The sequence below is a fragment of the Mustela lutreola genome, chromosome 5, assembly GCF_030435805.1.
Source record: "Mustela lutreola isolate mMusLut2 chromosome 5, mMusLut2.pri, whole genome shotgun sequence".
In the NCBI taxonomy this organism is placed as follows: domain Eukaryota; kingdom Metazoa; phylum Chordata; class Mammalia; order Carnivora; family Mustelidae; genus Mustela; species Mustela lutreola.
The window spans coordinates 94,271,122-94,296,620 of NC_081294.1; the positions used below are offsets into that span (position 1 = coordinate 94,271,122).

Here is a 25,499-nt window from a genome sequence, read left to right on the forward strand (position 1 = left end):
TTCCGAGTTCTGGTTTAATTTCGTTCCTTTTTTTTTTTTTGGTTATTTTTGAGTTCTGGTTTAATTTCCAAATAGATATAGCCTTAAGAGAAAAATCTATATTTGGAGAAAGTAAATATGTTTCCCTTTTAAGAAAAAAAAAAAAACAAACTGAAATCAACAACAAAAATTAGCAAATAAATAACATGGCAAGTGCAGTTAGTAAAAACTAAAAAAAATAAAGAATGGGTCAGCTTCCATTTCTAGGTCTTTGTATTTTTTTCTCTTAAACATGTAGGTTGATCTGGTACTTTGAAAGCCTTTTCACAAATTCACTACTAACAATAATAGGTAGATTGAGGGTCTTCTCCCAGCACTTTGCTCCTTTCCTTTCAAGTTTGCATATGTATTTGTTCTTTTCATTCACTCATTTAAGATTTGTTAGTCACTTTCATAAATTTTCTATTGATCTTCCACATCTCTGAAAGAATGGCTATTATTTGCTTGGTAAGATTAATCTTTTATTTATTTATTTATTTAAAGTAGGCTTTATCCTGAGCCTGGAGCCCTGTAGATTAATTTTAGATGGTAAAATCCAACATCTTGACTATATTAAACTATGATGTTGTGAATATGAATGATCTCTTCATACACAAACTTTGTATACTCACAAAGTTCTTAAATAGTTTTTCATGGAGTCCAAGATGTTTTGTTGAGGCATGTTAGAAGCTGACAAGGGTCCAAGGACAGGATAAGGAGGTAGGCAAGGAGTTCTTTTAACAAGAGGATTTCCTGGTGAGTGCTGAGAAGTGTGTAAACCTTGCGATTCACAGACCCGTACCCCTGGGGCTAATAATACATTATATGTTTATTAAAAAATTTAAAAAAATTTTTAAAGAGTATTTCCATTTTTTTAAATGTACATGTCAGAATTGTATAGACTTCATTTGAAGAAAGGATTTAGGGATCAAAAAGTTGACAACCATTAACCAAAATTAAGAATGTGAATATTTGGGGGTGCCTGGCTGGCTCAGTCGGAAGAGCATACCACTCCTGATCTCAGGGTCATAAGTTCAAGTACATGCTTGGAGTAGAGATTACTTAAACAAGCTCTAAAAAAAGAATGTGAATCTTAAGAAATCAAATATATTTTTGTCCCATTTTATTCACTTTCTCCTGTCTGTGCTTATTTGTGTGTATGTTTTAAAGTATTATATCTCTATTTGTTTATCTAAATTTAAATTTGATACTGTTAGCTTTAATATTATTGAGAGTGTTTTCTTGGTATCCCTCAAAACTGTCAGTAATTAAAAAAAAATCACCTCTATCATATATGTGCAAATAGCGGTAAGATATAATATTTGAGGGTCCTAATATTAAGCACAAATGATAAGATATTAAATATGTGTCTACCATATAAATGATTAGTGGGGTTGAGCTATGTGTTCTCAGATAGCCTCTACTCCTGGTTTCCTTACTTGAAGTGATTATATAAATTTATAGAATGCTAGTAGGAGGACTGTGAGATGTTTAAAAGAATTAACTCTTTATGTTTGGGATTTAAAAATAAAGTAAAATAAAAAGAGCCATCAAGTTTAGTGATAGTATTATTCTCGGCAAAAAGAAACTATGTACTAGATCAAAACAATAATAATCAATAAAAAAAAGAATAATAACCAATCAAGGGCCAATAAAGAAAGAGATTCTCACTATAACCTATAACTTTCTCCCCTGTACTATTATGTATTTCTTCTAAGTACAGATTGATGTAAATTGCTACTTGTCTTTGACAAGAACTGCTGACTCCAAAATAAACCTAGACTGTTTCAAGAATGCAGTTCTTAATATTTTCTATTACTTGAGTGAAAAAAAAAAAGGAATTTTTGGTAGTGTGTGAAGGTCTCTGTATTTTTATTGGCTACGTAAAATGTCTCAAAGAAGGATCCTTAATCCTTTAAAAATGACCCTATCAATTCATACATTTAGCACAATTTACCAACATTTCCAAACTCAGCATAGAAAAGCCATCAACATGGCACTAGGTTACGGGTCCTAAATGAAGCCGTCAGCAAGGATTAATAAAACTGTGACAGCTGCCCAAAAGCTTTCATTCTTTTATTTAAACATCGGATTGCAACCTGAAATTCAGTGTACCATCTTTGTTGAAAATACCCCAGCTAACATGGACAAATTCAGAACTGAGAACAGAAGACAGTAGTAGTTATTATTGTAAATTCAGTATGTAGCAATAAATTCTAGAATTCACATATAAAACAGTTCCTAAAGAATTCCAGAAATAGCATAAACTATTCTTATTTGTTGGAACAATTCTTAATAATGATATTTTTTTTAAACTAGACTGATCAAACTAAAATTATTTAGCTACAATTTCTATGCTCAGTAAATTCTTTATTTACTATTGGCCCTTTCTCTTATATTGTAATTTTAAATCAACTCTAGTTTGACTCTAGTTATAAAATATACTTGTGGGAATTATTTATCAGAAAGAAACCTCAACTTCTATGACTAAGCAGACTTATTATATGACAATAAGATTATTGGATTTTCTGTACAAATATATACACATATATGCACAGAAAGGTGCAATTGAGCTTGAAAATAAATAATCACTGTAATTTCCTAACCGTTGCAATGTGCAGATATCTATATGTACCAATTAATTCATCAGGCAACGTATCTACCATTTTCTCAAGTGCATTTTAAATTAGTATGCATGATTTCCTAGGGGTTGAATATCAACACCAGAAATGGATCAATCTACTTATCAAATAGATAATAAATCATTTGAGCTTACCCCCTTTTCAATATTCCCAGTTTGACAGAGTGTTCCTTCAGCTGCAGGAATACTGTTGGTGACACAACGGTTGCTTTTGCTGAGACACCAGAGCTCTCTACACACTTCCTAGGAAAGAAGGCAAAAAGCAAGTTGATCAGAAGTAGAGACTAAAATCATGTCTACTTCTTCCATAAAATATACATATGTGCACTCGACATTACTTTAAAAAGACATCCCAGGTGTTTTTCTGCTATTGAAGCATAAAAGATGAAGATTTTTGTGCAAGATACTGTTACCCATTTTGCAGAATCATTTATTTTTCTTTATAATTCTTACTTTAGTGGATAAATAATACTTAGTTTTTAAAATTAGGATCTATAAAAAACAGTGTATAGAAATTTCACTAATGCCCTGGTGCATCTGGCTGGCTCAGTCAGTAGAACTTGCAACTCTTGATCTCAGGGTTGTGAGTTCAAGGCCCACAATGGGTGTAGAGATTGCTTAAAGATAAAATCTTTAAAAAAGAATTCTTAAAAAAAAAAAAAGAAAAAGAAATTTCATTATTATCAAAGATTAGAGGGGTGCCTGGGTGGCTCAGTGGGTTAAAGCCTCTGCTTTCAGCTCAGATCATGATCTCAGGGTCCTGGGATTGAGCCTCTCTCATTGGGCTCTCTGCTCAGTGGGGAGTCTGCTTCCTCCTCTCTCTCTCTCTCTGCCTGCCTCTCTGCTGACTTGTGATCTCTGTCAAATAAATACATAAAATCATTTTTTAAAAATCTGTTCAAAATTTATTTTAAAAAAAGAGTAGGGAGAATGGATGAATATGTAGAAAGGAAATATGTTTATTATTCTTAAGAATATACAATTGTACAAACCTACCAATTATTAATAAAGTGTTACCATGGGATGACTTCCTAGACCTACTGTAATATTCAAATACCATTTTAAAAAGAAAAAAAGAGAGAGAGAGACCATGGGCAAGGACAGGGAGTTATTTCTAAAATTCATAAAGAACAATCTAGCAATGTTATTTGCAGATCATCAGTGTAGCCCACCTGCATGAAAGGGAAATGTGGTTTTCAACAAATGCTGCTCTTATGTGTCATTTTCATAACTGACATATTTCAGATGTTATTTAAAGCTGACTTGTCTTCTTTACTATGACTTCTTTGAAGAAAATACTCAAATTTTTCAGTTTTTTAAATATATGATCACTGACTAGCATCATTACTGATATTATAAGTTTTGAAATTAAATCAGAACCATTTAGTATAAAACACATATATTTGAAATAAAAATATATTAATCTGGACAGCAAAGGTAAAATTATGTATAACATTCACTTTCATTGCTATTATTCCCCAACTGCTCTTTTTACTCTCAAAACACCATTATAAAATCTTATGTCAAATAAACACAGTTCAGAAACAAAATGGTAATGTATTTAATTCACTGGTTCACTGTGGAAATGCTCCACAGGGTATAACATTGAGAGGATTTCCCTGGGGTCCTCTTTAGGATGCTCCCTTCCACCAGGCACAAAAGGAGACATATAATTTCTATGAGGCTTTTTAAACAAGTTTTTATTTATGTATTTGAGAGAGACAGAAAGAGAGGGCTCATACATGAGTTGGGGGGCAGTGGGCAGAGATAGAAGGAGAAGCACAGTCCCTGCTGAGTAGGGAGCCTCAGGCAGGGCTCCATCCCAAGACGCTGGTATCATGACCAGAGCCAAAGGCATATGCTTAACCAACTGAACTACCAGGTTCCCCTCTATTAGACTTTAAAAATGCTTCTGAATAAATCTACTCTATAACTACTTTACTTTATTATCTACTTTAAACTCTATTTGGAGAAATACTGAGCTAGAAGAAAGGTAAAACATTACAAAAGATAAACAACAGGTACTTATAGATCATAATATAATTTTCCTGTTCTTACAACTCAATGTACTTCCTCCTTTCTTTAAAGTTTCAGTTGCTCTTTTATGAGAAAGTTATTTATACTATTTTAGTGTTCTTTTCCTATAGGAGACAGTTTCTTAATGTATGTTCCTAAATATATTATTTCAGTTTAATATTAAAAAAATAGTAGAACTAACATTTTAGGGTCTTAAAATACTATCCCATACCTCAAAAATATCCATATTCAAAGAAAAACGTGTTCACTACAACAGAAAAACATTATTTAAAAATGTATTAAAAGATTACAAAAAAAATTATCCATAATCTTGGACTATACTCCTGATCTTTTATGATTTTTATTAGGTCTAAATCTTACTTTAGACAGAAGTAAAAGAAGCCTGAAGTTTAGATAGAACTGTGAAATGAAAATTCTGTCATTGAAAAGGACAATGTTCATAGTTTCTATTAGGAAAACACAATAACAGGTCAACTTAGAGAAACTCTTTTTACTAAAAGTGCCTTGAAAATCTCTACCCAAAATATCAAGGGCTCAAGATATTTTTTCCAAAACTTTAATCTCAAGATTCATAGTACAGCCTTTGATAGAGCCTTCTTATCCTATAGAGAATAACACATTTTGAAAGGTAGTTTCCCACTGCTAACAGGATTTTATTACCTAGTGGACTCCTGGGGATTGGAATTTTGCTAGGGCATTAACTTCCCACAAATTACAGGCTAAAGCACGGGACTATAAATCTATGTATAGGAAATACTCCCAAGATGTTAAACTATTCTCGGAAAAGGCTCTGAAGAGTTTTCAAATAGGTCTCTTATCTAGAAATGTCAACTTGGATAATAAAGATCATGACATCTCAATTAAGATTTTGCAAGATAAAAAAAAATTCACTTGAAAGATGAAAACTAAGAAAATTTTATTTTTTACTAAGATAGCAAGAGGCACAGTACCTGAAAGAACATGAGAATTTTTCCTTTAAAAAAAAAAAGATTTTATTTATTTAATTTAGAGAGATAGAGAGAGAGATAGTGTGGACATAAGTGAGTGGGAGGAGCAGAGGGGGAGAATGAAGGGGAAGGAGAGAATCTCAAGCAGATTCCATGCTGAGCACAAAACCCCATGAGGGGCTCAATCCCATGACGTCAAGATCATGAGTCAGACACTTAACCAACTGAGCCACCCAGGCACCCAGAGAACATATTTGTACACTCAGAAATACCCTTCTTTAAACTGCTGGATCCTAGAACATGGAAGATATATTTGCATGGGTATATACATAGGTGTTATCAGCTACCAAATAAGCACCCTAAGGTCCCAAGATGGTTCACTAGTAATTTAAATGCATTCTGAAGTTTTTTGGCTCTTGAGGAATTTGTACAACAACCATCATAGTAGATTATTCCTTAAATAAAATAAATAAGATGATAGAGTACGGTCAGTGAGAAAGATTGATGATTTTTTGGACTATCCACCATCTTAGCTCAAGAAGAACATAGTTCTCTTTCACATACTCATATTTCTTTATAGGAGAAGTTAAGATTTATTAAGATTACTCTTATGACTTCTATGAACTAATAAACCATTGCTTATGTTAGAGTGATTCCCTTCTCTAACCCTACAATTTATTTTGGGAAGACTCTCTAGGAGAAATTTTGGTCTCTGTGCTTGCCCTTGAGATTAAGGAAGGAGAGTGAAGTTATCAACAGTCTTCACTAAGGGAAATTTGGAAATAGACTCTCTAATTTCAAGCGCTCAACTTCTAACCAACTGGGAGGATTGCCTGATAAAACAAAACACTATTTCCCATTCATTCAAGAATATTTCTTGAACATCTACTATTCACTAGGCATTATATTAGTGTAATGAAAAAATAGCATTATCAAAGAATTTACAGAAACCAGGGAGAAGGTAGGGTGCAATGAGACATAGAGCTTAAATGCCATAGATCTGTACTGCTCTACGGAGTTTTTAATATTCTGTGATAAAATTAGAAGAGTGATATCAATGTGGTTAAATTTTTTCTTTTGTGGTTAAATTTTTTTAAATGAAACTAAATTTCTTATTTTAACCGATTCTTCTTATTTATTAGTTTTATTCTTTTTCCTTTTAAGGTATTACAATAGAGTGTAAGGTCCCTGAGAGCAGGGTTTTTGGGTGTAGATGTTAATGGCAGTCTTGACAAAATGTTTCTACTTGGCAAAATTAAAAGTTGACAACCGTGTGTTGGTTTGCTTATTTTCAGGGAGAAATTTCCCTTGCCTACAAAAGTCTAAAAGCTTGTGAACCACTCACTGCCCCAAACTTGATAATCATTGTTTTGTTTCATTTTTTTAAAGCAGATCAATGTGTTTATTGATTATTTCTTATGTCCCAGCCTTATCTTCTGAATAAAAATTCTTTCTTTTTCACATGCATCCTTTCAGAGTTATTTAGCAAGAGACTCTTGCTCTTTTTTTTTTTTTCCCTTTCTTTTAAGGTTTATTTATTTTAGAGAGATAGAGGAAGGGGAAGGGGCAGAGGGAGAGGGAGACAGAAAATCTCAAGCCGATTGCCTGTTGAGCACAAACCCTGATGTGGGGCTCAATCTCACGACCCTGAGATAATGAACTGAGCTGAAATCAAGAGTTCAAAGTTTAACTGAATGAGCCACCCAGGTACCAAGGGACTCTTGTTCTCCATTTAAAAAAATATATACTTATTATACCTTCATTTTTAAAATGATATTTTAATTGACTTATAGAATTCTAGACTAACATTGATCTTATCTGAGCATTTGAAGGTATTAAGTTCATTGTCACCTGGACTCCATATATGGAGGCTGATGAAAAATCATTTGTCAGTCTAATCACTGTTCCTTTGTGATCAGGTCTAGCTGCTTTCAAGAGTTTGTTTTGGCTATAGTGCAGTTTCACCGCTGTATCTTGGTGTTCTTTTATTTATCTACTTGGTGCTCATGCTTTGAATTTGTATCTTTCTTTGATTCTGAAAATTATTAGTTACATAATTAGTTGTATATTATAAAAGTTTTATAATATTCTTCCCCATTCTTCCAGAAATTCTACTCAACTTATATCGGATATTGCCATTCTAACCACCGTGTCTCTTAAATCCTTATTGTATTTACTATATATTTTTTGGTTGGTGTGCTAATCTTTCTGCTTGTTCATGTCCTGGTGGATTGTTCCCTCACATTGTTTGTTATTTTCTCTTCAAGCTTGTCTTCAGGAAATCTTGTTTTTTCATGGAGCATCCTGTGCTTCCTGAATTGCAGAAGTGTAGCTTTCTACCATACATCCCAAGGTTTCACTTGTTTTTTGTTTCATGTGGATGTATTTGGTCAACACCATGTATGGAGACTGTACAAAGTCATACTCTGTTCTTATGTGAGGCAGATAGAGCTTCAGTTTCTTATGTGAGCTATTTTCTCCCATCTAAAGCAAAGGGCAGACACTCACTTGTTATTTCCATTTAGCTATTTCTTCATTCTAGAAATGTCCTTTACCTCATACCCAAGATGGTATCTCCTATTCTAACATGGAAAACATCAGGTCACCAGCTTGCCATTTGAACTAAAACACCTCTTCATTTCTGGAATACCCTTTTTGTTCTGATATACACAAGCTTTTTGTTGAAATGTAATGAACGCATCCTGTGAAAACCCCTGCATTCTATAAGACCACTTATGAGGAAAACAGGATTTATTGGAAAAATAATGTTGGAGCAGACCACTGAAAACCTATGTAATTTCACAGCCAGAAAATTTTGCACTGTTAAATCTCTGCATTTGATCCCAGCACCCTAGTCAGTTGAACCCTTTGTAGCCTTAAACCCTGTGACTTCTGATGCTTTCTACTTAGAGATATAGGTCTTTGAGGATATCTGCCTCCAACAGACACCATTTTCATAAAAATTAACAATTAGATTCAAGGTATATATATCTTCTTTATCAGACCATTTTTTAAAAATAGCACAAAGGATGTATAATTAATTTTTTTATTTGCCCTCATGATTTTGATAGTTTAAAGCTTTGGGAATGGAGCCATTAAGTGATCTACTACGTTAGTAAAGACCCCTCTTGGACTTGCAGGATTTTTTTCTATGAGACTTTATGTAATACTATAGATTTTCTCTTTGTGAGAAAGCTTATTTAACTTCACATCATTAATACACTAGGAAACAATCATATATGAATAAAATAAGATGTATGCATTATACTGGCATCGCTCCACAGTCTGCTAATTTACTCATGTGTCTTTTCATCACAGAAACACATGTTGTAGGGGCGCCTGGGTGGCTCAGTGGGTTAGGCCGCTGCCTTCGGCTCAGGTCATGATCTCGGGGTTCTGGGATCGAGTCCCACATCGGGCTCTTTGCTCGGCGGGGAGCCTGCTTCCTCCTCTCTCTCTCTCTCTCTGCCTGCCTCTCTGCCTACTTGTGATCTCTCTCTGTCAAATAAATAAATAAAATCTTAAAAAAAAAAAGAAACACATGTTGTAGCTAAATAAATAATATTTAATTAAGTTTTATTCATTTTGTTACTCTGACATTTTCTGTTTTACACCTGGAAGAGTGATTGTATTTACTGTTTGTCATGTTTTTGAAACTGAAACTCTTTTCCTAGACATTAAGAAGCAAGTCATATAAAGGAATAGGAACAAAATATAAATGCCAACTTAGAAGTCAGTTGAATAAATGGGTAAGAGCCAGGGGGAGCAGATTTGAGTTCAATGTATAGAAAAAAGGTCTTCTGAAAAATGATGAAATAAAACTGAATCTCCCATTACTGAAGATACTAAAGCATACACTTCACAGCTTCTGGGCAGCAATGTTGTAGGCAAAGGAAAAAAAAGTAACTAACATGAACACTTTTTCAGGGTATAGTCAATAACCATGTGAGGCATATTCATATTTGTATCTCACTTAATCATCGCTAAAATCTCGGAAAATGTGAGAAACGTTAGGTTCAGAAAGATTTAGCAATTTGCTTCAATCCTAACCAAACCTGGATTAGAATCAGCTCTATTTGATATTAATGCTCCAAATATCTCTACATAACCTAATTACTTTCTTATTTCTCTTAAACATACTACAATTGAATAAAGTCACAAGCCAATAAAAAAATGTTTTCTAATGTAATATAAAAACTTACTCAATGTTCATAATGCTCTCTTATCCTATACCTATATTTTAAAGGAAGATCTCTCCAAATTAAGACTATGATGTATTAATTCATAACATATACACTCATTATACAAGCTTAGACATCAACTTATTATTATTGGAAGTTTTGAATGTAACAATATTTTGTATTTGGATTTTTTTTTTTTTTTATTTTTTATAAACATATATTTTTTATATACATATATTTTTATCCCCAGGTCTGTGAATCACCAGGTTTACACACTTCACAGCACTCACCAAATCACATACCCTCCCCAATGTCCATAATCCCACCCCCTTCTCCCCAACCCCCTCCCCCCGGCAACTATCATATGATCTCCCTGATATGTATTTGGATTTTTAAAAGATACCGTCAAATACTCCTTAAAAATACTCCATGGTCTTCTAAGAGACAAGACACTTGAAATATTCCTCCTTATTTAAAATTTTAATATTAACTCCCAGACTTCTAGTCTATCTGATTTTTCAAATGAATGACACTATTTGCAAACATTAACAATAAAAAATAGCAAATATAAGTAACAATAAAAATACATATAAGTGTTGTAGTTTTATAGTAATTATCTAAAGTAAAACAACATATTCAGAAAACAAGTTTGTAAAAAACTGAACTAGGTCCTTGTTGATCAGAATAGAATAACTGATTATCTTATACTCAAAAAGCTTTTCAAAATAATAAAAGAAATTGGAATTAACTTTCCCAATGTTTTCATAACTATATGTTTTCATAATTATAGTTCTTAAAAGATACTTAAAAATGGGATGAAGTGGGGCTCCTGGGTGGCTCAGTGGGTTAAGCCACTGCCTTTGGCTCAGGTCATGATCTCAGAGTCCTGGGATCGAGTCCCGCATCGGGCTCTCTGCTCAGCAGAGAGCCTGCTTCCCTCTCTCTCTCTCTGCCTGCCTCTCCATCTACTTGTGATTTCTCTCTGTCAAATAAATAAATAAAATCTTTAAAAAAAAAAAAATGGGATGAAGAGCCCTTTGATTTCCTTGGGAAAATTAAAATTAGCAGTTTAGACAAGTGGGAAAGAGCTATCATAAAATTACCAAAACATTTTATAATTATTTTATCATTAAGGAAGTAAAACAGTATACAAAGAGAAAACAGGTTCTTTAATGCTAGATTTTTTTTTTTAAAAATTAACATATAATATCCTATTCGCTCCACGGATATAGGTCTGTGAATAATCAGGCTAACACACTTCACAACACTCACCATAGCACGTACCCTCCCCAATGTCCATAAGTCAACCACCCTCTCCCTAAACCATCCCCCTCCCCCGGCAACCCTCAGCTAGATGGTTTTTGTTTGTTTAATTTTTTTAAACAAATGTAAGGATCATAGAAGAGATATACACACACTTTCTGCCCTTGGGAAACTCTAAACCTTATGCCATCTTGGGTCTTTGGCTCTGTATATGAAACATTTTCTTTGTCCTGACTACCCTATCAGTAACATCTTTTAACAGCTGTTTGCAATAAAGGATCCTGACAGCCAAGGGGGAGAACAGAGTCTGAAGGGGTCAGAAAGGAGCATCACTGATTAGAAAGGTTACTTATCATGGTATCACACAAAAGAAAACTGAAAACCAACATATGGTGACCTCGTGGCCTGGCTCCAGGTGTTTAATAGCCATCTGAAGAAAGAGAATAATGTACCCTTATTTCAGCTTTAAACAGGTTAATCCTGTTACATGGGTAACTTAAATACAAGAGATCCTAGAAAGACATATTTTTGTTATATATATATATGCATACAAATATATATATGTACATACATATGTGTAAAAAAGAACGAATCTAGGAATGCAAGTCAAATAATTATCAATTTGAAGAGGTTAAAAAATGATTAAATGGTTTTGAAAAATACCTCTAAGAAGCAAACCCATAGTAAGAACAGGTGATATTTAAGAATGCAAGTAATTATGGACCTAACATTGGAGGTTGAAATTCAAGAAAAATAAAAACAAATCAACTTCTTGTTCAATATATGCCTAATATGTATAAATGTCTGGACTCCAAAAGAATATTGCTATGCTAAAATAATTCCATGAATATTATTTCCATATCAAACCACACTGTAGAATATTTACACCACCTTAAAATCTGCAAGGAAAGTGTTTCTACAATCTCCCTCAGTGCAACATTCCAGTATTTAATAACTTGAAATTCTTCCTACTACCTAATCTACAACCTTCCAGCTGTAAAAATTAAGACAACTGTGTTTTTTTATGCTCTTGGTAGGGAAGGAGAACAATTTGTTACCAAACTATAATAAATGTTCCAAAGCTTGAAGACAGTTTTAAGGACAACATTTAGCCTTCTTTTTTATAGGCTACTCAAACTCTATTTCTTTAAACTTCCCTTATATGTACTTCTAAATATTTCACTATCATTCTTTCCAAGCCCATCCAAGTTATCTGCATCTTTAAAAAAAAAAAAAACATTAGGTAGGTAGCCAACAATTCCCCAAAAAGACTAATAAAGTCCTTTTATTAAAAGGATTCTCAAGTAGAAAGCAATAATGACTTGAATCTTAACTAATTGGTGATGATAAAATAATAAACAAAAGGGAGTAAGTGTGAAAACATTAAAAACTTGATTCTGAGAGACAGAATATGTCAGGCTTTATTAAGCACTCTCCAGAAGGAGGATACCCTGATTAGACAACTCAACTATCTTATCTTCAGCTGATTACTCTGTCTACAAATAGCTATACTCCAGGCAGATATAGCATGATGGTATTCTTATTAGAGTTAACATGTTAATAAAAATAATTTATACCATCCTATATCTTAACTTTATGCTTACCAAACAACCTTTTGATAACAAATTGGCCTACTGGGTAGATTTCCTTAGGTGAGAAAATGTGCACATTTCAGTAGAGTTGACTGAATATCAACCATATTTGGTTACTATAAATTAATAAATTCAGTTTTATATATAAACCTATATATTCATTGTGATCTTTTAGATCTTTTAGATACTAAAAATCTGTCATCGCATAGTGTGGAAAAATATGGCATACTAACCACTTACAGATTATTCTCTTATTAATCCATAATTGATGATCTGTAAGTAAAATATAGTGTGACACAAATACACTTCCCCTGGAAATATTCAAAATTAATGAAAAGGCTTAAAATTCCCAAAGTTATGTCACATTTTCTCTTTGTATGTTTTGTTTCCACCATAATACCCCTGATTCTGCAAGCTTTATGTCAAAATTATGGAATTTATATACATAAACACTTTCATTCATTTCATCTCAGAGTTATGGTGCAGTACCTTCCAGCATGAAAAGAGTAAACTTACATTTACAAAGAAAAGAAAGGGCATTGCGACAAGGGCAATGTGAATCAACTGTGGCAGGGCTGCTTTAGTACTCTGTGTAGAATGTGTTTGGAGGGGAAGAGAAAAGGAGAGGGACAAGGACATAGACCACTTTATATTAAGTCTTCAATTTTCTCATATGGTTTCCCAGGACTACAGAATTGTGTTGGTTTCCTAAGACATAATATGTCATAGAAATTCCGTGATTTTCTGCACACCATTATCCTTCTTGGTCTCATTCATTAAAACACCTTGAATACTTACCCATTGCCTTTAAGATAAAAACCTGGAATTCTTAACACAGCCTATTAAGTGTACACAGATTTGGCCCTTAACCTCTTTTCTGTCTCATTTATATGGTAATTGCTTTGAGAGCTACAGCAACACTAGCCTTCTGTCAACTCTTTAAATACACAAAAATGCCACAAAGGTCTTCTCCCCACTATCTCTTCACCATATAATTCTTCTCACTCATTTATTCAACAAATATTTTTTGCTCATACTGTAAGGCAAGCATCATGTCACTCACTATATAAACAGCCATGAACAAGGCAAGTCGGATTCCTACTCTCACAGAACTTATGTTCTACTATAATTATCAGTTCATTCTTCCAAGAAATATTCATTGAGCACCTATCATGAGCAGGCTCTGTTCTATGTGTTATGGAAAGAACAGGGAATGAAATAGGCAAAATCTCTGCGCCAAGGAAAGAATCTATTCTAGTGGGAAAAGCAGACAAAAACAAGATGAATTAGCAAAATATGTAGATGTTTAAAAGTAATAAATGTTAAGGAGAAAAATAAAAGTAGGAAAATGACAGGGAGTCATTTTGCATAGACGTGTGTATGTGTGACATGGAATTTTAGATAAAATTGTTAGGGAAAGCCTTACCTAGAGGATCACATTTAAGTAATTAATGAGTAATCAAATAAGCAGAAAGATTATGGCTTGAAATGACTGCTCTGAAGGAAATAAAAGCATAATGTGAAAGAGAAAAATGGGGAGAAGTCTTTGTCTATAGATTGACCAGAGAGAGGCCTGTCTGAAAATGCATTTGAGCTGGGACTGAGATGCCTAAATTATAAACATTACTGCTATTTCTGCTTCTGTACCTTCGCTTGCTAACCCATGAGGAGATGGAAAAATACCAACAGACTTTCTATAGGCACTCTGTAACCAAACAACCCCTGCCCAGAACTGAACCTGGCAGAGTGGCTGCTCCCGGACCCCCACCCGGCTCTGGGCCGAGAGATAACAGTCATCTGGAGCCAGAGAAACCCCCACCCAGAATTGGACGTGACAAAATGACTGCTCCCGGACCCTCCACCCAGCTATGGGTGCAAGAGATAATAACCATCTGGCACCCCGCGGCTTGACAGTGAGACCCCGGCCAATCCTGAGGTGACACATACCCTAGTGGTGCCAACCAAGCAGTTTGAAGAATGACAGCCCTTTGACCTAACCAATAATCTCTTCCCAGCCTTTTCCCGCTCTGTAGCACGCCAGTCATATTATAGAGTTCCTTCTTGATTTTCCCGTGGTATGTGGCGATTTGTTACAAGATACTATGATGTATGCTAAGTCCCTGCCTCCCCAAAAAATAGTGTATAAAAAGTGTTGTGATCCTGAGCTCGAGACCTCTTAGCGTCACCAGCAACGAGTACGCGGAGGTCTGGGTTCGAACTCGTAATAAACGACCCTTGCTGTTTGGCTTTGACTCTGGACTCTGGTGGTCGTCTTTGGGAGGTCTTGGAATTTGGGCATAACAGGACTGAAGGATGTGAATGTGTCAAAATGTAGCCCTTGGATTACCTTCATATGCTCCTCAATTACAGATGACTTAAGATTCCCCTACAGCACTACCAGTATATCAACTATAGAGGAATGGTATGATGGATAACATAGATATTCACGGAAGGAAGGGAAAAGTTACTGAATGTCTGTCAGGTGTCAGGTAATGCCTATCATATCTTTTGCCATCTGAAGCTTATAAGAAGAAGTTGTCTCTTTTTCACCTGAAATAGTGTCTGAGTAAAATCTATCAATCAATTCAAGGTCATAGGTAATAGTTAATAGTGAGCAGAATTTCACATAGTGAAACCATGTATTAGATCATGTGTTTCCAGCTGGGATTCAAAATACATGACCCATTGATAAAACATTGCTCAGTTCTACATTAAAGTAAGTAATAACAATGTAGAATGCACTATTATGTATTTATGTGCTAATTTGTAAGTCTATCTGAACAGTGACAAACTTCATGGATAATAAAAATTTCCCATAAATTAAACAAAGCTATGGTATCTATTAATTTTTCTTATACTATCCTGGGCCTTAAATATACCTTTTCATGAGCAATCACCTCTTTCTCTCTCTCTCAAACCATTTTATTAAGTTATAATTGACACACAAAAAGCTCTACACAATTAATGCACACAGCTTCATGAATTTGGAGATAAGTATACATCCATGAAATTGTCACCATACTATGCCCTAAACATATCTATGCCTCCATAAGCTTCCTCTCATTCTCTGAATTATTAGTGTGTGTGTGTGTGTGTGTGTGTGTGATAAGAACACTTAACACAAGTTTTATCCTCTTTGCAAATGTTTAAATACACAATTGAGTATTGTTTACTATAGGTACTATGCTGTAGAGAAGATATTTAGGACTTACTCATCTTAGGTAAGTGAACTTTTTATCCTTCAACAAGTACCTCCTCATTTTCAATCCCCCCCACCCAGGTTTTCCCATTTTACTCTCTGCTTCTATGAGTTTGACTATTTCAGATTCTGCATGTAAATGGTATCTTGTAGTATTTGTACTTCCTTGTTTCTGTACTTTCCTTATTTCACTTAGCAGTTTCTTTCATGTTGTCACAAATGTCAGAATCTCCATCTCTGTAGGCCTGGATAATATGCCATTTTAAGTTCTTACATTTTCTTTATCCATTTATTTGTCAATGGACATTTAGCTTGCTTCCATGTCTGAGCTATTGTGAATATTGGAATGCATTTGAGAGTATGCATATCTCTTCGAGATGCTGATCCCATATCTTAGCTCCTATGAATATATATCTTCAAGATGTTGATTTTAATAATAATGGGTATACACCCAGAAGTGAGTCTACTGGATAATATGGTATTTCTTTCTGTCTATCTATCTATCTATTTATATTTTTGGAAATATTTGATTAATTGAGAGAGAGATCAGGAGCAAAGGTGCAGAAGGAAAGGGAGAAGCAGTTTCCACTGAGCCTGAAGCCCGATTCAGGACTCCATCCCAAGACCCCAGATCATGACCTGAGCCAAAAGCAGCTCCTTAATGAACCGAGCCACCCAGGCACCCCTCTTTTTTTTTTATTTTTTGATAAATCTCTATACTGTTTTCCATAATGGCTGCACCACTTTACATTTCTACCATCAGTGCACAAATATTCCCTTTCCTCCACATTCTTGTCAACATTTGTTTTCTTTTGTATTTGCTTTTATTTATTTATATTGTAATCATCCTAAGAGGTGTGAGGTAATAGCTCATCGTGGTTACAATATGCATTATCCTGATGATTGGTGATGTTGAGCAACTTGTAACATTCCTATTGGCCATTTATATGTCTTCTTTTAAGAAATGTCTAAACAGTTCTTTGCCCATTTATTTTTTAATCAGGTTATTGAGTGTTTTGTTTGTTTTTGTGTTTTTTTGGTGGGTGTTGTTGTTTTTTGTTTATTTTGCTACTAAGTTGTACGAATTCCCTATATATTTTGGACATAAATCCTTTATCAGATACAATTTTGCAACTATTTTCTTCCCTTCCATAAGTTGCCTTTTCATTTTGTTGACTGTCTCCTTTTCTCCTTTCCTTTTTCAGTTTTAGTTTGATGTAGTCCCAATTGTTTGTTTTTGCTTTTGTTGGCTATACTTTTGGTGTCACATCTAAGAAATCATTGCCAAAATCAAGAAGCTTTTTCCCTATGTTTTTTTTTTTTCCCCCCAGGAGCTTTATAGTTTGGGGTCTTATATTTAAATCTTTAATCCATTTTCAGTTAATTTTTGTGTATGGCATAAGGATCTAGCTTCATTTTTCTGCCTGTGGCTATCCAATTTTCCAATACTTTTTATTGAAGCGACTATCCTTTCCCCCATTATGTATTGTTGGCACCCTGGGCCAAGATCCATTGAATGTATATGCATGGCTTTATTTCTAGTCCCTCTTCCATTCCATTGGTCTCTATGTTTGTTTTTATGCCAGTACCATACTATTTTGATTACTGCAGATATGTAATCAGCTTTTGAAATCAAGAAGTATGATGCTACCAGCTTTGGTCTTCTTGCTCAAAATTACTTTGGCTATTCAAAGTCTTTAATGGTTCCATGTGAATTTTAGGATTTTTTTTTCCTTCCCTTTCTGTTAAAAAGTGTCATGGTAGCAATCACCATTTATCAGTAAATTATGTAGTGGTATTACTGACCTACAGTGAAACATTAAGTATATACGAAAACAATGTTTAGGATATGATTCATAGCAATACGATAAAGAAATATAGAGTTATGTTTGGGACTGAGTCTTGATTTAATCTGTGCTTTTTAGAGAGCAGGCAAAAGATCACCCACACCCCCTACAATACATAGGCTCATTAGTGAGTTCTTTCCTAAGTTTAAACTTACTATTATTTCTGTAAAATGTTTTTGTTAATCTACTTTTAATAATTCTTTTCTCCTAAAGAAAGAGGAGATAAATGGAAATGGAATAGGAGTGAGACAACAGATTCTACAGAACTTTATAGGGAGAAATTTTTCTCTAAATAGGCCCCCCAATTTTTTTTTGGAAATACTTAATACTGTTTTATTTGTAATGCAGTTTCATCCAGAACACATCAAAGGCACCCTTTGAACTTGATGATACAGCTAGCAGATTTTTTAGAGGATCTAGTAGGATTTTGTTTTATATGCTGTTCTTCCGTATTTGTACTTGCCTTGAAGAGGTCCTAACTATTTACATAGGGTAAAAAGATATAAAACTCAAATCCAACTCTGAGGGTCTCATACACTTGAGAATTTAAAACCCTGAAAATAAGTTTAGGGAAACTCTCTAGATTCCTCTCTTCCAAAATAGACTGGGATAGACAGATAGGTTTTTGTTTTGTTTTGTTTTAAAAAGATATTTAGAAAAAGACATCATTTGGTGAACACTGATAAAAACACTGTATCTCCTGAAACAAAATATATGTTTATTTTATTAAGTATTTAACACATCTAATACAAAATGGAAGTAAATTAAACCTTCTTAAATTTTCATTTTTACCTTGGGGTAGGTAAATCACATTCTGTATTTTAGTTTCATCTATAAAATATTAATAGGTAATTACAATTTTTATCAAAGTAGTCTGAAGTATCTCAGAAAAAGGCACTATATAAATACCACAAACCATACATCATTTATAAATTACTGTATTATACAACTATATTATTCTGTATACTATTTTGTTCTTTGTATTTATAATCATTATCACCTTCTCACTACTTCTATTGGAATTTAAGAATACCTAGAAAACATAAGTAGATGATATACAAGGATAATTGTAGAAAATGCTTCTTGAAGTTGAATAAAAAATAAAAATTTTCACATAAATTCCCTAATATAACTGGGGAATAAACCTACTCAGAAAGAATTCAATGAACCTACTCAGAAAGAATTCCAGCAAGATTTTCTTATAACTGCAGATTTAATCATTGGAAACCCCATCAATGACCACATGATAACCAAAGTGGAAGAGATGGAAAACTGATCACTGCTTCAGTAATGTGTCATCTTGTAGTTGTTTAAAATCTTCCTTGGTATCACTAGAGAAGTGCTAGTTGATAGAGGGATCACTTTCTGATGCTCCAACACAGAATATCCTCTCACTAAAAGGCTATTGTGCTCTTCTCAGCCTCCAGTGCTTGTGTTCAGTGTTCATCTCAGGATGCTACACTTTGACAGCTACCTCTCACAGGACTTATTTGTTTTCCCTTCAGCTGCTATCTCGAGTATAACCTATTTACCTCACCAGACTCCTACGTTCAAAGCCACTACTGTTTTCTAAAGTAGTATTTAGAATCACTTAAAACCTTAGCAATTCACCAGATAAAACATGATGTGTCCTTGCATGCTATCGATTGTGTAAACCCAATTTTTCAGGTACAAGCTTAGGGGGTGAGAGTGACTCTAAAGAATCTATTATGGAGAAAAAAAAAAGAGAGAGAGAGAATCTGTTTTGACTCAAGAAACTTTTTTTTTTTTTTAAAGATTTTATTTATTTATTTGACAGAGAGAGAGAAATCACAAGTTGGCAGGAAGGAGGGGGGAGCAGGCTCCCTGCTGAGCAGAGAGTCCAATGAGGGGCTCGATCCCAGGACCCTGAGATCATGACCTAAGCCAAAGGCAGAGGCTTAACCCATTGAGCACCCAGGTGCCCTAAGAAACTCTGATAGTAATGTATAGCACTTTATAAAAAGGTAGCATATGCTTTTTCATATAGTACATGAATCTACGAAAACCATTTTGCTGCAAATCAAAGTGAAAAGATTAATGATAAAAATATGTGAAATTGTATAGGATTATAAGATACTAATGTCTTTCCTCAAGTTTTCCAAATTTATTTTTATATCCATTATAAAAGCTTTAATAAACATAGCACACAAAGAAACAGAATCTAAATGACAGATGTAAGAGGGCACCTGGGTGCCTCAATCAGTTAAATATCTGACTTTAGCTCAGGTCATGATTCCAGGGTCCTGGGATTGAGCCCCTGGCATCAGGCTCTCCCACTCCCCCTGTTTGTGTTCCCTCTCTCACTGTGCCTTTCTCTGTCAAATAAATAAATAAAATCTTTAAAAATAAATAAATAAAAATTAAAAAGCTAAATACACAATTTTGCAATTACTATTTATCTTACTTCACTTCAGATCAACTAGTCTGAAATCAATGAGATACACAGGTAGAGAGATAGGATAATCAGGTGAAAATGTTTATTAATTATTGAAGAAAGAAAAGATACACCCTAAGATCTTACAAAACTGATAATATAAATTATCTAATATGAAAATATATAGATGCAGTTAAAACTCAATTTCCAATAAAGAAACTAAAATATAGATTAACTTTCACTTCCTAATAAAGAAATGAGATCATAGACAAGAATAATAGGAAATCTATAACCACATTTGATCTTGAATTTCAATCTACTAAGCTACAAGTATATAAAAAGACCATGATTGAAATTTGACCAACATTTTCTGTAGGAAAAAGCAACCCAAGAAAAAAAGAAACCAAAATCATACAGAAATAATAACAGCAGACTGTGTACAGAGGGACCAGAAAGACCAAAGTTTTATTCAAGGCTTTAGATATTTAGATTGTTGCACACAATCTTTAAATTTGTCGCACAAAATGTGCTGCCAAAGCCTACCATGAATAATAATATGTTTGTCACCCAAGAGATACTTTAAAAAAAAAAACACCTTTATTTATTTATTTGACAGAGAGAGGGAGATCACAAGTAGGCAGAGAGGCAGGCAGAGAGAGAGGAAGGGAAGCAGGCCCCCCGCTGAGCAGAAAGCCCAGTGTGGGGCTTGATCCCAGGACCCTGAGGTCATGACCTGAGCTGAACACAAAGGCTTAACCCACTGAGCCACTCAGGAGCCACCACCCAAGGGATACTTTAAAAAATCATTTTCTAGGGCACCTGGGTGGCTCAGTGGGTTAAAGCCTCTGCCTTTGGCTCAGGTCATGATCCCAGGGTCCTGGGATCGAGCCCCTAATCCGGTTCTGCTCAGCAGAGAGCCTGCTTCCTCCTCTCTCTCTGTCTGCCTCTCTGCCTACTTGGGATCTCTCTATCAAGTAAATAAATAAAATCTTTAAAAAAAATCATTTTCCTTTGTACTGTATCCAAGACGAATAAATGATACTGTACAATGTATGTTGTTTAGTATTATCTACCTTAAGATTGAATTCCATTTTTTGTTATTATTTTTAAATAGGGATTTTATTTTTTAAAAGATTTGTTTTATTTTTAGTTATTTATTTATTTGTCAGATAGCACAAGCAGACAGAGTGGCAGGCAGAGGCAGAGAGAGAAGCAGGCTCCCTGCTGACCAAGGAGCCCAAAGTGGGACTCCATCTCAAGACCCAGGGATCATGACCCGAGTCAAAGGCAGTGGCCCAACCAACTGAGCCACTCAAGTGTCCCTTAAACAGGGATTTTAAACATTATTTACATAAAAACAGAAACCAAACTTTAAATTTTTGATTTAAACCTGAATTTTTCTTACAGCTTGTCATTTAAAAATCCTATTTTCATTCAGCATGTTTATACTGTGTACCTATTATGAACATATCTCTATACTGAACACTGACATCTTTTTCAATAAAACTTTTAATTATTTATATACATAATATTATTTATTTGATTTTAATTTATACCTTCTAGTACTGAGTCATTTCAAGTTGTTTCATTCACTGTCTACTTTTTTAGGCAGACACAAAGAGTCAGTTATGAAACCTACCTTTTTTTTCCACAGTAATTTTCCTTGTTTTTCTATTTGGGTTAATGTCATCTTGTCCCCACTCAGTTGTTGTGTTAGAATGTGGGCAGTGAATGAAGCAACTTGAAATGACTCAGTACTAAAAAGTATAAATTAAAATAAAGGCTCCTAGCCAATGTGAAAATTCCCTTAAACCCAACCAATATTAGAGAACCAGAAAAGGCTGAGAAGGGGTAGTTTTCAAAACCATAACATTTCAAAAGACAAACTAAAGTTGGCATCGTAAACTCAGAACTTAAAAAAGAAATAATTTAGAAATTATTAAAATTCTACTTATATCTCTCAACAAGACATTTGAAACTTGTTTCAGATTACTCAAATATTTAGAAATAGATATTAGAAAATTGGTATCAGAAAAAAAAAAGCGGTGTGCCAAAGGCCATATTTAAATTAATGATGTTATCTGATGTAAATTACACTCAATAAAAATCTAACTTAATATTTGTGTCATGAAAGAACACATATAAATGACTAAACATAAGAATTAAGACTTCTTACCCCATATTTACATTGGCGGGATGTTGCTCCATATTGGAAACGGCATTGCTCATCAGCATCATACACCTGACCTGGGGCCACAGCTGGATAAAGAAAGTCACGCTTGGGAGGCTCATTATCAAGGCAAGTACCACGGCCTGAACTGTTCAACATAAAGGACCAAAGGAAATTAGGTACACTATGGACTATTTCCATCACAATTTATGAAACCATGCGTTAAACTCTTTGTTTTAATAAGTTGATGCATGAAAAGCAATACATTCTACCAACAAATAGTCATATAGCAAAACAGAATAATTTTACTGAAATGTGAGTAAGAGCTCCAGTTGTTTTTTCCAGCACCAAGACTCAATAAAAGGATCTCAGACAACAATCTGAAACTGTCATGTTGGCCTTAAAACGCTGATTTAAACTAATTTCTGAAGGAATAAAAATGGAATTTCATATTATTCTAAGCTTCTTGTTTGTTTTCCATGAAAATATAACCACATCTGGTAGTAGAATTAAAAACATAAAATGTGGAAAATTAAAAAAAAACCAAACAACCACCACTATGGTTGTAATTCTTTAAAGACCTAATCTATATACTCCTCTAACTTGGGCAGAACAATAGATGCTGTAATAAGACATGTCCAAAGGTTCTTGAAATATTTCAATAATAAATGGGCAGAATGACAGATGAGGCCAAGATCCAAAGTTCTCTCAAGTAAATTAGAAGTGTTTAGTCTCTCAAAAATTTCATATTTCATCTAGGGTCATCAGAGTTGGAAAAGAGAATGTTCTCCTCTCTGCAATTTCTGCTTTTCAAAGTATGCTTGCACTCAAACATAATATTTTAATTCAGTGGAACAAATAACATAAAGATCGCCAAAAGCCAGACAGAATACCTTAGTTTAAAGAGCTTTATACTTTGCTAAATATAATTGTTCACTTTTTTAGTCAGTGTGCACAAAATAGGACAGATGCTTTTTTACTTTCATTTCACATGTGAGTAACTTAGAATTTTTAAAGAATTCCTATGCCAACATTTAAAAATTTTTTCCAACATTCCTGTCAATTGTGCCAGCACTTGTGTTTTTTTTTCCCAAATATTTTCCATCCACTTTGCCAAAGGAAAATAATTTCACAAGTAGAAGTTCCTCAACTATTACTTAGGACAGTACAAATTTTCATTTATAGATAAGTAAGAAAGAGCCATGCATAATAATGAGTTTCATATTCACTTACTATTTTGTCATATTTCTTAAAATGTAAAAGTTAATTTGCTATATAAAAATGTGTATTTGCACAGCAGCAAATTAATACATTTTAAAAATTGAACCATACTACTCATGAAGTGATAGATTCAAAAACTCACAGCACAGAACACTGTCCTCTCTATACCCTTTCTTTTCCTTTACGCCCCTCTCGGATGGTTTTTCATCAATAAAAATATTTAGATGGAATAATAAATATGATACTAATATAGATGCGTTTATTATTGGCTATTATAATCAATTCACTTGTTACTGTTCAAAGTATTTAACAGAAAACACCTTTTTTCACGCAGCTATCCAGTTTTCATGACTGAATGCTTTTTACTTCCTATTTATTTTACTTTTAGAAATTGACATGCACCTCAGTAAGAGAAAGTCTTTCCAGATGAATTTTAAAATAGCAAGCTCTTTTTATTTTATTATGTAAAGTATCTTTAATCTACATAGATATGCAAACTTTGGGCAAACGCAATTCTACCAGTAAATTCAAAATTTTATATTAAGATTAATGATAAAGAGGCCAAATATGAAAAGTATACTGAAAGAAGACAGACTATTTTGATAAAATGTAATATTCATGAAATAAACCAATTTAGCAGTTTAATCCCATAATTTTCTTCTATTATATCAGTTTTATCTCCATCTACAACAAAATTATAAAACTCTTTAGGAAGGACTGAAATAATTTTTTAAAAATGTGTTAAGTACTACTATCAATAAAAGTGAAAAATTTAAGTACAGAAGTATTTAAGTACAGGGTCTCATAGGCAGAAATGTTTGCCAATAACATAACAAAGCAAGTATATGATATATTCACCTAAATAGCATTAGCTTAAAAATCTACTAAAAATCATTATACATAATTACTTGTAGATATAGAATATTAACCTAAAACTTATAGGAAGAACCATATGGATCCCCCCCCAAAAGAGTTTAAGAATAGCTACTCTGGGAAAAAATCATTTTCTGATAGCATACTGAAATTTGGCTTAATCCAGAAGGAAGAAAGAATAATTACTTCATCTAAAGTTCTTGTTCTAATCATGTTCTAATCATGATGTTCTAATCATGGTTCATGTTCTGTAAAAAACACCAAATCTGACAACCATTGGAAGGGCCTCCAGACAATAAAGAAGGCAAGCAATGTGGTAGACAAAGTCTTCTGATAAAGTTTATTCCAAAAGTGGACTTTCTGTCAGTTTTTTTTAAGTATTTATAGCTTTGTATTAATATGATCTAAGTAAATATCTAGACAAACTTTATTCTTCTTTTCTGTATATTTTTGCAGAATTAAACACTGTATGAAATAAAAAAGCATAGATCTTTATTAAAATGAATGCATATTTAGGAATATGGCATCAACAAAGGCTTTTTGAAATGGGATTGGCTATAGTATTGTGCAAACCACTAATTCTTGCATGTTAAATGTTTTACCGATTATCGGCTCTGGGAAAACAATGGCAGGGATATCTCCAAGATTGATTTAAATTGTTCCTACATTTCGGGTAGAAAGTGAACAATATATTTTTCTTCTACTAACCATATTGGATATATATAGTAAAACCTGGATTAAACTATTTGGGAGTGGGGGAGTTTTCATATTTTAATTAACTGGAGGTTAAATGACAAAATTATTTTTTGCATAATATTATTAAAATTTGCTGCTTTCCTGATCCTTTCAAGTAAATTAAATATCTAGATCACAATTATTTTAATTAACTCTTAGAAAATAATAATTCTGGATATTTCTATGCCTTCGAGTCATCAACCGCCATTATGAAATACCACAGATATAAGTATAGAAGGTAGAGGACACGGATCTGAGAGATGCATATTTAACCCTAGAAGTGGTTTTTTTTTTCTGTCCTCTTAGAAAATTCCCAAAATCTCAACCCTAATCACACCCTTCACTCTTTCCAGAAGTAACTAATATTCTGACTTTTAATA

The 25,499-nt window shown here is 33.7% G+C and overlaps 1 protein-coding gene across 4 annotated transcripts in view; it reads right to left on the reverse strand.

Moving 5' to 3' along the window:
* ADAMTS6 (ADAM metallopeptidase with thrombospondin type 1 motif 6) overlaps nucleotides 1-25,499 on the reverse strand; it is a 303,174-nt gene that overhangs the window by 98,227 nt on the left and 179,448 nt on the right. For 3 of the 4 annotated variants that reach the window (XR_009353976.1, XM_059175096.1, XM_059175093.1), the window contains 2 exons: nucleotides 22,297-22,438; nucleotides 2,795-2,902 (listed from right to left, as the gene is read on the reverse strand). Coding sequence is in view for 3 of the 4 variants with exons in the window: in XM_059175096.1 (XP_059031079.1) it covers nucleotides 2,795-2,902; nucleotides 22,297-22,438 (250 nt within the window). In the remaining variant the exon portion in view is untranslated. The remainder of the gene's footprint in view (nucleotides 1-2,794; nucleotides 2,903-22,296; nucleotides 22,439-25,499) is intronic. The other variant, XM_059175095.1, reaches the window with a different exon arrangement.